The sequence below is a fragment of the Rhincodon typus genome, chromosome 14, assembly GCF_021869965.1.
Source record: "Rhincodon typus isolate 14 chromosome 14, sRhiTyp1.1, whole genome shotgun sequence".
Classification (NCBI taxonomy): domain Eukaryota; kingdom Metazoa; phylum Chordata; class Chondrichthyes; order Orectolobiformes; family Rhincodontidae; genus Rhincodon; species Rhincodon typus.
The window spans coordinates 1,253,615-1,267,480 of NC_063345.1; the positions used below are offsets into that span (position 1 = coordinate 1,253,615).

The 13,866-nt window shown below is 42.4% G+C and overlaps 1 protein-coding gene across 1 annotated transcript in view; it reads right to left on the reverse strand.

Moving 5' to 3' along the window:
- The window catches only part of LOC109921814 (rho guanine nucleotide exchange factor 6-like), a 120,724-nt gene that overhangs the window by 73,411 nt on the left and 33,447 nt on the right, over positions 1–13,866 (reverse strand). The window contains exon 3 of the mRNA XM_048605250.1: positions 8,182–8,269. Coding sequence (XP_048461207.1) covers positions 8,182–8,269 — 88 coding nt within the window. The remainder of the gene's footprint in view (positions 1–8,181; positions 8,270–13,866) is intronic.

Sequence of the window (13,866 nt, forward strand, 5' to 3'; positions counted from 1 at the left end):
TTCAGATCGAATCCAGACCATCTCAGCAATATGCATTACTGTGTCATGTCGACTCAGTTCAAACCCTGAATAATTGTAGTTCATAAACTGCATTGATTGAGAAAATTCCAATTAATTAATTAGGCCCATTTAGCAGCTCAAAGCTGACAATCGTTGTTCTGCAGGACAAACTCTGTTAAAGACTAAGCTAGTTTCTGAGCGCTGTCACGTGGTAGGATGCATGTAACAGGCCCAGATTTCATTCAGAAATGCTTCCACAGCAGGTTGTCCTCATTTTACCTGTGACCTCTCCTTTCCTCAGCCGTGAAGTTAAAACCCAGCAGCTGCTGCTCACTCTCAAAACACTCAACTGAAAAGCATTGCCCAAACCACATCTCCGTCAAACATTTTGAAAGCAGGTTAAAATTTCTTTCCTGATTTTGCTATGCGCACTCCACCAGTTTAATCAGGCAACTGAGTCCTTCACCTCCTGATCAGGGCAGCTGTGGGTGAAACTAACCTATATTATTCCATGTGCCCAGACCTGACACTCTGCAAAGTCCTGCTCACAGAGTCCCAACAGTGAGAGCCCAGTTGATCAGTTCATGAAAGCGAGCTTTGATCTAAGCAATGAAAAGCAGGGACCTTCCTCACTCTGCCAATGGAGTGCAGTCACAGATTCTAATACCATTCTCCACGGCAGTTTTGCAACTTATAATTCAAAACATGGCTTAGCTTGAGCAAAAATCAATGAATAGCCAAGAAAGCCGAAAACCACAGAAAATAAAGGTGAATAATGACTGTTTGGAGAGGAATTCACAGCTGTCTACAGCAGGAGCTAAGGAGCCCTGCATGGCTAGTTTGGATGGAGCTGGGGAGGGAGGACCCTGTTCCACGTTTAGCTGGTTGGAGGCGGGGGGGGGGGGGGGGGGGGGTGGCGTGGGCAGGTGGTGTGGAAATGACCTGCAAACCCGCTGACCCACGCAGGATGGTTCTGGATTAAAGCCAGTGATTACACTCCATCCCAACAAGGCAGGCTTCAGAAAGTCTGCTTTCCAATGTAGCAATTCCGAGTACCAGGCTAATATTTCTCAAATTACACCCCAGCCAACACAATCAGAAAGACACCAGAGTGAGACAGTGGCCAAGTCTTTTTCTATTCATTCGTGGGATGAGGGCATTACTGGCTAGACCAGCATTTATTGCCCATCCCTAATTGCCCAGAGGGCAGTTAAGAATCAACCACATTGCTGGGGGTCTGGAGTCACATGTAGGCCAGACTAGTTAAGGATGGCAGTTTTCTTCCCTAAAGGACATTAGAAACACAAATGGGTTTTTTTTTCCTGACAATCGACAATGGCTTGATGGTTTCAAATTTCACCATCTGCCATGGCAGGATTTGAACTCATGTCCCCAGAACATTACTTGATCTCTGGATTAATAGTCTAGCGATGATACTTCTAGACCACTGCCTACCCTAGCAATCAGTTGCTAAGTAGGAAGACACATTTAAGAAATTCATTTTTCCAAAGGAGAATTACTAGAAGTAATATGAATGGAATGGGGCCATTTTCAAGAGGGTACAGGGCCAGAGAGACCAGAGGGCGTATGTGCTCAACATTTTGATGATGTTGGAACAGGTTCAGAAGATTGTTATAAAAACATTTGGGATCCTTAGTCTTATAAATAAACACACAGCATAAGAATCCAAGGGAATTAAGTCTCTCTCCATCTCGCCTCCTGTTCTACAACCTCTAAGACAGCTGATCTCCACTAAACTTGGCCTCTTCCACATTCCTGATTTTAATCGCTTCATTGCTAGTGGCCATGCCTTCATGTGCCATGATCCTAATTTCTGGAATTCCCTCCCCAAACCTCTCTGTCACTAACTCTCGTCACTCAGTTACAACATCCTTCAAACCCACCTCCTACATATGTGGCCAATGTGAGAGGGAGAGAGCACGTGAGTGAGAGTGAGCACATGTGAGCGACAGTGTGTGAGCGATAGAGACAGCGCGAGCGAAAGCGAGCACGAGTGCATGTGTCTGGATGGTGAACTTTGATGACATTCCTGCGAAGCTTCTTAAGATTTTTGCACCGTTAAAAAAGAGTCATATAGATACAAGTTGTTCCTAGAGCAAACCTTTATAAAACATTGCTGCATGAAAAGGATACAACTTATAAAACCACCATTTAGAATGAATGTCAAGGCCTTGCAGAGTGTGTGCAAAGGAGGTTTAATGCAACAGTACAAGAAATGCAGGACTCCAGTTACTAGAGAGGCTGGGATTGCCATCCCAAGAGGAGGGAAGGTTAACAGGGCTTTAAATGAGGAGCTTTGATAAAGTAAATACAAGAGAAACCGTGTCCATCAGACAGCACGTCAGAGACCAGAGGGCATAGCGAGGGACGTGATGCAAGAAGCAGATGGGAAATAATAGGTTATCAGGATCTGGAATGTGCTGCCTTAAAGGGCAAGAGGAGGAGTTTCAATAACAACTTTCAACGACAAACCGTGTAAATATTTGAGCGTAATAGTGTGCAGGGTTACGGGGAAAGATCAGCTCTTTACAAAGAGGCAACACAGGTGTAAGGGGCTGAATGGCCCTTTTCTGTTCTGCGTGATTCTGTGAATGCAGCCATCTACAACATAAGGAGTGTTTACTGTTTTGAAATATTGAATTCAGTTTCCATTTGTAATCAATACTGAAGGCAAGGCAGAATAACGTGACTTCCTTAGGAAAAGATGACATGATGCTGGAGGTTGATAAATTTTTTGATTGGGGTGGCACAGTGGCTCAGTACTGCTGCCTCACAGCACCAGGGACCTGGGTTCGATTCCACCCTCGGGTGACTGTCTGTATGGAGTTTGCACATTCACCCTCTGCCTGCATGGGTTTCCTCCGGGTGCTCCGTTTCCTCCCACAATCCAAAGATGGGCAAGTTAGGTGGATTGACCGTGCTAAATTTCCCATTGTGTCCAGGGATGTTTAGGCAGGTGGGTTAGACGTGGGAAATGCAGGGATAGGGGAATGGGTCTGGTGGGATGCCTTTCGGAGGGGTGGTGTGGACTTGTTGGGCCGAATGGCCTGTTTCCACACTGTAGGGATTCTATGATAACTGGGGTAAAGGGTTATGAAGATGGTGTAAGGAAAAGGCACCAAAATGTTCAATCAGCCATGACTGTCATAGAGATGTACAGCATGGAAACAGACCCTTTGATCCAACCCATCCATGCGCACCAGATATCCCAAATACATCTAGTGCCATTTGCCAACATTTGGCCCATATCCCTCTAAACCCTTCCTATTCATACACCATCCGGATGCCTTTTAAATGTTGTAATTGTACGAGCCTCCACCACTTCCTCTGGCAGCTCAATCCAAACACCCACTACTCTGTGCGTGAAAAAGCTGCCCCTTATGTCCATTTTAAATCTTTTCCCTCTCACCTTAAACCAATGCCCTCTAGTTTTGGACTCCCACACCCCAGGAAAAGACCTTGTCTATTTACCCTATCCATGCTCCTCATGATTTTATAATTGAATGGCAGAGCAGGCTCAAGGGGCTGAATGGCCTACGCTTGGTCCCATAAACCTGTGTATCTTTATTTGAGGTTCTGCCAGAACGATGTTTCAAACATCACTGAAAATAACCAATTATTCAGAATGCTATTACAAACAGTTTTGTATTGGGAAGATCTATGAACTGGAAAATTAGCTTTCCTCTGAATATTTCGACCAAAAACCTGTTTTAAAGATGGCTTAACTGACAAAACTAAATTAAAAAGATAACTTTACCACAATATGACAACACAAAAAATGAAAATTATTTTTGTCTAATTAAATTTGTGATTGATGTTTTATTCTCAGTAGAAGACTGATGTTTTGCAGCTTCAGTTTGTGCATTAGATTTTAAATTTCTGAATAAAGACTCTTTAGCTTAAAAAAGTTTGTTCACTAGGTTTGAGGAAGGTCCAAACAGGAAGAGGCACCCTCAGCCCCTCAGGTCCCTCTGCGCCGTTTCAGTGGATTGTGGTGACCTGTCTCTCAACTCCATCTAACTTTGCTCCTTCTCCGTTCTTTGATTCTCTTACCCTGAGAAAACCTACCAGCCCTAATTGTGGAGGTTTCACTTGACCTCCAGCACTCACAGCCTTTAGAGTAAGAGGGTTCACGAGGCTGCATCCACTGCTTCCAGATTCCTTCCCCAGAGGAAAGGTTTTCTGCAGTGAACTAAGCAAAACAAATCAAATCATTTTAGGTTTCCCTGAATCTACTAAATTCAAAAGGAACACAAGCCAAGTAAATGCAAACTGTCTTTATTGTTCAAACCTTTAAACTCAAATATCAATCCAGTAACTGTTTGATACCAGATTAAACAATATATTTTATTCCAAAGATCTTCTCAACCAGGCTGTAATTAATTAATTGCAAACTCACCCATGACATCATCTCTCCTAAACAGCATGCTGATATCCAACGGATGAACTCTGCACACTAATTACAACTCTTCCATTACCTCACTTTCCACAAGGCAGCACTAAAGTCGGTCATGGTAATCTAACCAGTTGACACTGCCACAGGAAAAAGAAGCCAAACACGTTTAGGATAACTGAGCAGGAGTAATAATTGTTCCTCCTTTAAATAATGTAGCTTTGTCCTTCAATGTGGATGTTATATTACTCCACAACAATACAATTTGGATTTCAAAAGCATCTTCAACAGAGTTAAAGATCCCAAACTATATCACAGGAGTTCAATAACATTGGGCCATAAGGACAAGGTCAGAAATTACATGACAGCAGGTTATAGTCCAACAGGTTTATTTGAAAACACAAGCTTACTCATTCTTCAGGTGTTAGTGAGAGAGGTACGTAGAACATAGAACATAGAACATAGAACAATACAGCCCCTTCGGCCCACGATGTTGTGCCGACCTATTATCCTATTAAGATCAATCTACCCTGCATACCCTACATTTTACTATCCTCCATGTGCCTATCCAAGAGCCACTTAAAAGTCTCTAAAGTATCTGACTCCACTACCACTGCCGGCAGTGCATTCCACACGCCCACCACTCTCTGTGTGAAGAACCCTACCTCTGACATCTCTCCTATACCTTCCTCCAATCACCGTAAAATTATGCCCCTAGTATCAGACAGAGAATTTCTAAGTAAAAGATCAAAGGGTCACACCATTGATGAGGATGTACTAAAGAAGAAGAATGAGAAATTACTTGATAGAGGTGTACAAGATGATGAGAGGCATAGATAGAGTGCTTAGCCAGAGACTTTTTCCCAGGGTGGAAATGACTATTATGAGAGGCATAATTTTAAGGTGATTGGAGGAAGGTATAGGGGAGATGTCAGAGGTAGGTCCTTCACGCAGAGTGGTGGGTGTGTGGAATGCACTGCCGGCAGTGGTAGTGGAGTCAGATACTTTAGGGACATTTAAGCGACTATTGGATAGGCACATGGAGGATAGTAAAATGCAGGGTAGTTTGATCTTAGTAGGATAATAGGTCGGCACAACATCGTGAGCGGAAGGGCCTGTACTGTTCCTATGTTCTTATGTTCTAAACCTGAGATGCTGTTAAATCTTTAATCAGTAAAAGGTTTTAAGTGATTAATATGTACATGTAAATCCCCAAATACCTTTCAAGTCACTGTCCTGAGAGAACTAAAGGTTTTATCAGTGTAAAGAAGAGGTGACATTTTAGGTCAGACAATGCATGTTAGGTGTGAGGCCTTGTTTAGAATCGGTTTGTGTTTTAGTTTGGAGTCAGGCTGGTTTTATTTCTAAAGTAGGAATTTATAAAACACCATTTTGTCTCCTTCCGTTTCATGCTGCCCTTCACTTCCCTGATTAACCATGGTTGACTTATCCCCTTTCTTTAATCTTGCCAAGTTACCATGGATCCCATTCTTTATCAGTCTCCCATGTGGGGCCTTCTCAAAGGCTTTGCTGAAATTCATATAATCAACTGCCCTGCCCTCATCTACAGACCTGGTCACCACCTCATAAAATTCTATCAAATTTGCTAGGTGTGACCTCCCTCTGACAAAGCCACGTTGACTAGCCCTGATCAAACCTTGCCTCTCCAAGTGGAGATTAATTCTCTCCTTCAGAATTTTCTCTAACAATTTCAACAAGGGAGGTTTTGTTAAATTTATCAAAGGCGCGAGCAAGACCACAGCTGGAATACTGAGATAGTTTTGGGTCTCTTGTCTAAGGAAAGCTATATTGCTATTGGAGGTAATCCAGAGAAGGGTCACTAGGCTGATACCAGGTATGGAGGAACTGACTTATGAGGAGAAGTTGAGTAGACTGGGCCTGTAATCGTTGAAATATAGAAGAATGGAGGAAACTTCATTGAAATATGCACGATTGCTGCTTCTGAAGAAAAATCATATCAGATTCAAACTGTTAATTCTGTTTCCCTATCCACAAATGCAGCCAGACCAGCTGAGCTTCTCCAGCACTAAGTTTTTATTTGAAATTTCCAGCACCTACAGTATTTTTGGTTCTATTTTTAAACATTCTTTAGGGGTCTCAACAAAGTAGATGCAGAAAAGGTTAAATCCTCTTGAGGGACAGTCTTGGGACAGACAGCATAATCTCAGCGTAGGTGATTGGGTCAAATGGCCAACATCTGCTTCTATGTGCATGGTTTTAAAGCTCATCAATGACTCTGCTGCTCACATCTGTCATCAGCCCCATGTTCATTGATCTACAGTGGTTCATGGTCTATTAGTTCATTAATTTTAACATTCTCATCCTTGATTTCAAGTTGCTCCCTGGCCTCAGCCCTCCCTGTCTCTGTAGTCTCCACCAGCCCCACGACCCTCAACAATCTCTGCACTGCTCTAATTCTGACTTCTCACTTGTCACCGATTTCAATTACTCCACCAGCAATGGACGTGTCTACAGTTCTGCAGTGACCTCACAAGCCCTTTCAATCTTTGTCTGCTTATGATCAAAAGCCTGCTCACCTGCTCCTATATGTCCAGATGTGGCTTGGTGTTTCAATATGTTCCTGGGACCATTTTACTATGTTAAAGGCAATATATAAATGCAAGTAATTATTGTTAAGATTTCTTTTCCCTCTTGCATTGGATGTAATGTAGCTACAGGGTGCACCAGAAATAAATGTCCCCGATTTGTCAATATGCCTTTCCACAATTTTGCCCTTTTAGAATCTGGGAAGCCCACCTTTCACAATATGTAGTGTTAGACTCGTGCGTCAGGATCCAGTGAAACCGAAACACAATAAAGACAGCAGAAATAAAAGAGTCCAACTGAAGTGAGTCTTTCTCCAGTGTAAAGCTCTGGAGAGATGACTATCACTGTTGTTTGCTGAGAGGCGACAAGTCAAGGACAGCAAAAACTAAATTGAGTTTTTTTAGATTTATGTTACCTGTGTACAGTGACTCAGGGTCTTGCAAGGCTGCTTCAGAGATCACTGAGATGTGTCAATAGTGGAGGAGCTGGAGTCATGCATAAGCAACATCAGATACGTCATTTATGAAGAACCAGTTATTTATTCTAGTGCCAGCTCACTGAATATCAGATCTATCAAAGTCTGTTTGGATTCATAGGTGTTTGACATATTCTTCTGACTTAACCATGTTTTTGGGGGTTCAGGTTGAAAGGTGTGTAAAGTTTCCCTGCTTACAACACGACTAATTTTAAGAATTAATTTTAAGCACAATGCTGGTGCAAGGAAGATTTTTGCGTATATATAAATAAACAAAATACTGCAGGTGCTGTAAATCTGAAGTAAAAAGACAGACAATGCAGAACAAAATCAGCAACTCTGACAGCATCTGTGGACACAGAAACAGAGTTAACACTTCATGTCCGGTATGACTCTGGCAAAGAGTCAGAAGGGACTTGAAACGTTAACTGTTTCTCTCTGCACAGATGCTACCAGGTTTTTATTCATGTTTAACTAACAGCAGAGCTATGACACTATTGTCACACTGGACATGAACACTTCACTTCCCAGTTCAAACCTGCAACCTGAATGTACAATTCAGTCTTTGACAGCCCCTTCATGCATTCTGAGAAAAACATGCAACACTAAACAAACCACTCAACATGCCTTCAGCAAATCACACTGATGGTTATCTATAACTACTCAGCAGATAGGATGTTAAAAAAGTGAATCTCCTCCCAAGGTAAAGCGAGTCACATCTTACCTTCAGTGGCCTTGTTAATTGCTGAAAGGGTGCTCAAAACCTTGTTGAAGTTCAGTCCTTTGTACAGGTCATTGACATCAAACGTTTGCTGAAAACAACAGGGTCAAAAATAAATCAAATTTGAACTTGCACAGAAACATTACACTATCAGGAAATGGGCAATGATAGAAAGGTTACCATTTATTGTCCAATCCCAAGATATGTTTCTTTCCAAGGGACACAAGTCAAAGGGATAGATTTTTACAATAATCTGACAGTTTTATAAATCACTTTTACCGAGTTCTAGTTTTTATTCACATATTGTTTCTTAAATCTAAATTTAAGTTTGTAACCTGCCAATTATGAGACTTAAGTTCTCTGAATTATTAACTTAGATCTCGAGCTCACTTTTCAATACTTAGTGTACAGACTACAGTGTCTGTTGTGTATCTCACTAGTGAAGCTCATTAATGCTATTTAAACAAAATTTTTTTTTTTTTTTTTTTTAATTTACACGAAGCAATTTAACTTCTGTTTCATTAAAATGCACCACGATCCACCAAGGGGGATGTGCACCTTCCTGATACCAGAGCACTTCTGTGAAATAGTCACGTTCAACTGCCTGAATCACAAAAAACTTACAGCGTTAAATATTTATTCAAACTATTTCAACAGTTTAAGAATAGATTACTTTAGCTACCGATTAAATATGCAGAACCAGGAGAAAAAGGATTAATGAAGTGAATCAGCTTGAAATGAGTGAATTTGGTTCAAACCATCTGATCTGTGTTTCCTTCCCCTTTACCAAGGACGTCACGAGCAACCGAAATGTTTGAAACGCTGCTCGTCATATGAAGCTCACTGCTAAGATTAACCATTTATGGGACTTTATACACAACAATCTGGACTTTGTTTAGTGCAAAATATTTAATTTAATCCCGTAACCAATTCCGATTTGTCATCCCATTTAATCACAGAGAGAATCTGTGGTAAAACTGCATCTACCAAAAGCCCTAGGACTTCCCACAATTATTTTGTGGTCTACAAAATACTTTTGAATTGCAATCACTGTTTGTAGGCAAACATGGCAGCCAGTTTTCAAAAAGCAAACCTCCACCAACACCGAGACAAAAACATAATGGATGGTTATCTATATTAGCCAGGAAGCAGATCCCATTTTGGCAAAGTGAGTCTGTGTAAAACACAAGCTGTGTTCTACTGCATTCACAGCATCATGGTCAAAATGTGCACCTTCACAGAATCTCAACATTCTGACCGAATGGTCAATGAAGGTGGAAAGGGGAACCAATTGTGGCAATCCAATGACAAACTAGTTCACAAAAAACCTGGTGACCCGGAGCCACAGCTGGTTCTCTCCAAGTAGTCCACATCCAGAAGAACAGACAGCATCAGATTTGAGCTGACTTTCTTGTGTGAACGCAAGCAACTCGACCAATCCTTCACTGCTACAGCAGTGGGAGTTTCAGCCCATAGTAAACATTCCCACTGAAGCAAAGTGGCAGCCAGGGGAAATTCTGTACCTGCAAAGAGGCCTATACCCCACCATGATACACAAAACTGCTCGAGTCAGCAATTTCAAATTCCATCAACAGCAGCTCAAACACGTGAGATAACAAGGTGTAGAGCTGGATGAACACAGCAGGCCAAGCAGCATCATAGAAGCAGGATTCTCTGACACAATTTTAACCCCACTGCGAAGCCTCTATGATACAATTTTAACCCCACTGCGAAGCCAGCCTTCTTGCTCCTATGATGCTGCTTGGCCTGCTGTGCTCATCCAGCTCTACACCTTGTTATCTCAGATTCTCCAGCATCTGCAGTTCCTATCTCAGCTCAAACACGTGACCACTGGTCCAGCATTGGAAACTCAAACACGGCCTCTTGCAAATGCAGAGATGAAGTGCATTTTTGCAAACTGTAACAATTTCAAAATACTTCTTTGGAAATCAGTTATAGACAGTTCTGTGATCAATACATACTTGACCCTATCTTTCAACATATCTTTTACAACAAACAGAGTAAAGTTCACCAACCAATGGCCTCCGATTCCTGCGTTTTGGTGAAATTTTACCCGTACTGACCTCTTATCAGTGGGGTGAAAGTTGGGTCACCACAAGGGTGTCTCGCAGCTTGACTAACTGCTGAGACCAGGGAGCTTTGTACTTCCACTGTTTGGAACAGGGTAAAATCGGTTTAACTCAAGGTCACAATGAACAGAGGATAGAAGGGCAGCTTCCTTTCCTGTTTTGAGAGATTTCAGATTGCTCAATATAGAGTCTTCTGGTGCTTTAAACGAACAGTGACTCCTGCGAAGGCGTCTGGAATGAAAAACAAACAGTAGATACAAGCTTTGCTTGGGTGCCAGTGATGTCTCAATGGGAATAATTCACTTCTCCGAGGAAGGAGATTATACACTCAAGACCCACTTTAGAGACGGTGTACATAAGTCAGCCAGATCCCTCATAGCAGCATTAACAAATACTGCACTGTCGGAGGGTCGGCGCGGAGGGAGCGCCGCACTGTCGGAGGGTCAGTACAACATTGCATAACAATTACAATTTCAAAAGTAGCTCATTACTGTACAGCTCTTTTCAGCTTCATGAGGATTTGGAAGGTTTAAGTTCTTAATTATATTTAACTTAAGAGTGATTAGTGCAGATCACTGATGTAGAATTTGGGTAACACTGCACACAGGTCTCCACTATCCAGCTTCATCTCACTTCAATGCATCAGTCTGCGTCTTCAACCCTCAAGTGTTTATCCAGGGTCCCTTAAATGTATTGATATGATTCAATTCAACCACTTGCTATCGGAGCATGTTCCACGTTCTTATCACGCTCTGGATAAAGAGGTTTCTACTGAAATCCCAATTGGATTTATTAACGACTAGCTTCACTTTACGATTTCTAGTCTTGGACTCAACTACAAATGGAAACATCTTCAAGAGCTCTTATTGATGAAAAGGTTCAAAACTGGATCAGCCGCTCCTGCTCAATCTTCTCCAAACTACAGCAGTGAATGTTTGCCAAAAGAGGCTTCCACAAGTCAAAAGGTCCTGGTGTATAGCGCAGTTGTCATCACTACCTTGCTCCATAGCAGGGAGAGCTGCATTGTGGATCAGAGAGAGAAATAGCATTAGACAAATTCTACCAATGTCTCTCCACAGTCAAGGGGAGGGCCACTGAAATACTTGCGTCCTCCTTGAAGCAACTCCACAAACATCGGGCAAAGCCCCTGATGGCAACTGTATCCAGAAGCTGGACAGTGTTTCCCTGCCTTGGACCTATCATCGCAATTCTCAAATGGTCAGTATTCCAGTTGTGGTCAAAGAAAACGCTGCAAAGATGATCTGAGCCTCTCCGTGAAGCACAGCAGCATTGAAGGTAATGGCTTAGAGGAGTTTGTCCAACTCATTTAGAATGTTGACAACTTGCCCATCGAATCACATCACACCGAACCCAAACACCTTAATGAGGAGGTCAAGGGGCAGCTGAGGGGAAAGAAAAGGAAGCCAATCTTGCTCTTCAAATCCCACTCCTTCATGGGAGGTCTGTGGTTCAAGAATCCACCTATTCAGTTACACAAAGTCCCACGGCAGAAAGTCGTGGCTCTGAGTAGCCACAGAAAGCAAGGTGGAGGGCTCACCCTGTCCGAGGCGGAGATGGTGGAGAATTCCGAGGAGTGATGATCATTAATAATCAGTCCTGGTCCACTCATGCTGACCAAGGTAGCACAACTCTCTACTTCCTCAGGAGTCTAAACAAATTCAGAATGGTCATAAAGACTCTTACCAATTTTTACCGATGCACCATATAAAGCATTCTATCTGGATGCATCACAGCTTGGTATGGCAACTGCTCTGCCCAGGACCGTAAGAAACTACAGAGAGTTATGAAAACAGCCCAGTCTATCACACAAGTCAACCTTCCATCCATCAACTCCATCCATACTTCTCGCTGCCTCGGGAAGGCAAGCAACATCAAAGAGCCTCCCACTCCGGTTGTAATCTCTTCCACTCTCTTCCATCAGGCAGGAAATACAAAAGCTTAAACGGATGCACCAACAGATTCAAGAACAGCTTCTTCCCCACTGCTATTAGACTCCTGAATGGACCTCTCAAATTTTAATGCTGATCTCGTTCTTTGTGCATCTTCTCTGCAGCCATAACATTGTATTCCTCACTTGGTTCCATTACCCTAATGCATTTTGTATGGTATAGTCTGCCTGTACTGCACACAAAACAAAACTTTTCACTGTACCCAAGTAAATGTGACAATCGATGCCGATAAGGACCTCAATCAAGTTACCCTTCAGTCTTCTCTCAGAGAGGAACATACAGAGGTCCAACACATCCCTTTACTTGAGGCTATAATTAGCTTGTTACAGTTATAGATGCAACATTGCAATGGAACTGAAGACATGAACAAATTACATTTGGTAAAGACAGTGAATATTTTCAAATATGCTTTGTTCCAAGATTAAAAACTCACCCTGGTTAAAATACTACAAATATTTAAAAGAAATTTATACAAGAAAGTTTACAAGCACAGTTAAAATGTGAAAGGACTGAAGTTCTTTCTGTAACACTATCATCAGTTTGTTTGTGTTTTTAATGGGATAATGACTGAGCTACACTTTTACCCCTGGGCTAGCCATACAACGCAAGGTTGCCTGGCTCCCCATTTCCTGAGAGGTCAACAGCTCAGATCATTTCCCACCCCACTGCTGGTATAAACTGCCCAGCCAGGAGCTGCCAGTGTCAAGAATCTCTGACCATATGGTCCAGCCTGATCAAACAGCACCTCCCACCCTCTCCATCTATCTTCCTGCACAGGTCTGTATCCAAGTGTAAACGCCTTCAACCTAAGCTGTTACCTGAGGAATCCAGTTCTGTCGGTTTGCAGTGGTCCCTATCAACTCAAGGCACAGAGCAGGACAGTTTACGTTCCAAAATATTACCCCTAAATATTTAAAAATACATCTGGAAGATAGAGACTGGTACACCACAGATGACAGCTGCTCTGAAAAAGAAATGAAACACCCAGAGAGAATTCTATATGAAACTAGACATCGAGAGAATAAGGAGAACCCAGGAGAGTGAAGGAGGACTGCAGGATTACAGGGAGAAGTTTGCTGCTACACAATAACCACAAAACAGAAAGCAGCCTCTGTAAGATCAATTATTTCACTCAGTTCCTCCCAAAGTCTCCACCAGGTCAGTGCTCGCTGTCTTCAGACAAGACTGAGTCTGCCCCAGGCAAATGGATTCAGAAAGAAAGGCCTGCATTTATATAGCACCATCCACAACTCAATGTTCCAAAGCACTTCAGAGCCCATTATACGCTTTTGACGTGAAATCACTGTTATCATGTAAAAATAATTACAAACTTGACACAAGCTGGAAAGAATCACACAGCAGCTTACTCCTCATCTCTCACAGACACCTCTAACTGGTCCAGGCACAATCAACTGAAATGTGACAATTCACACGTGGCATTGATCAACAAACACTACAGGTGCAAGACTGTCCATTCAACTGTCGGAATAGAAAGGAAGGTAATTTCTACAAGAACAATAACCGAAATTAGAGAAACTCAGCAGGTCTGGCAGCATCTGTGGTCAGAGAAGTTAACAGACTTAATGTTTCAGGTCCAGTGACCCTTCTTCAGAACTCTGCTTTCTCTC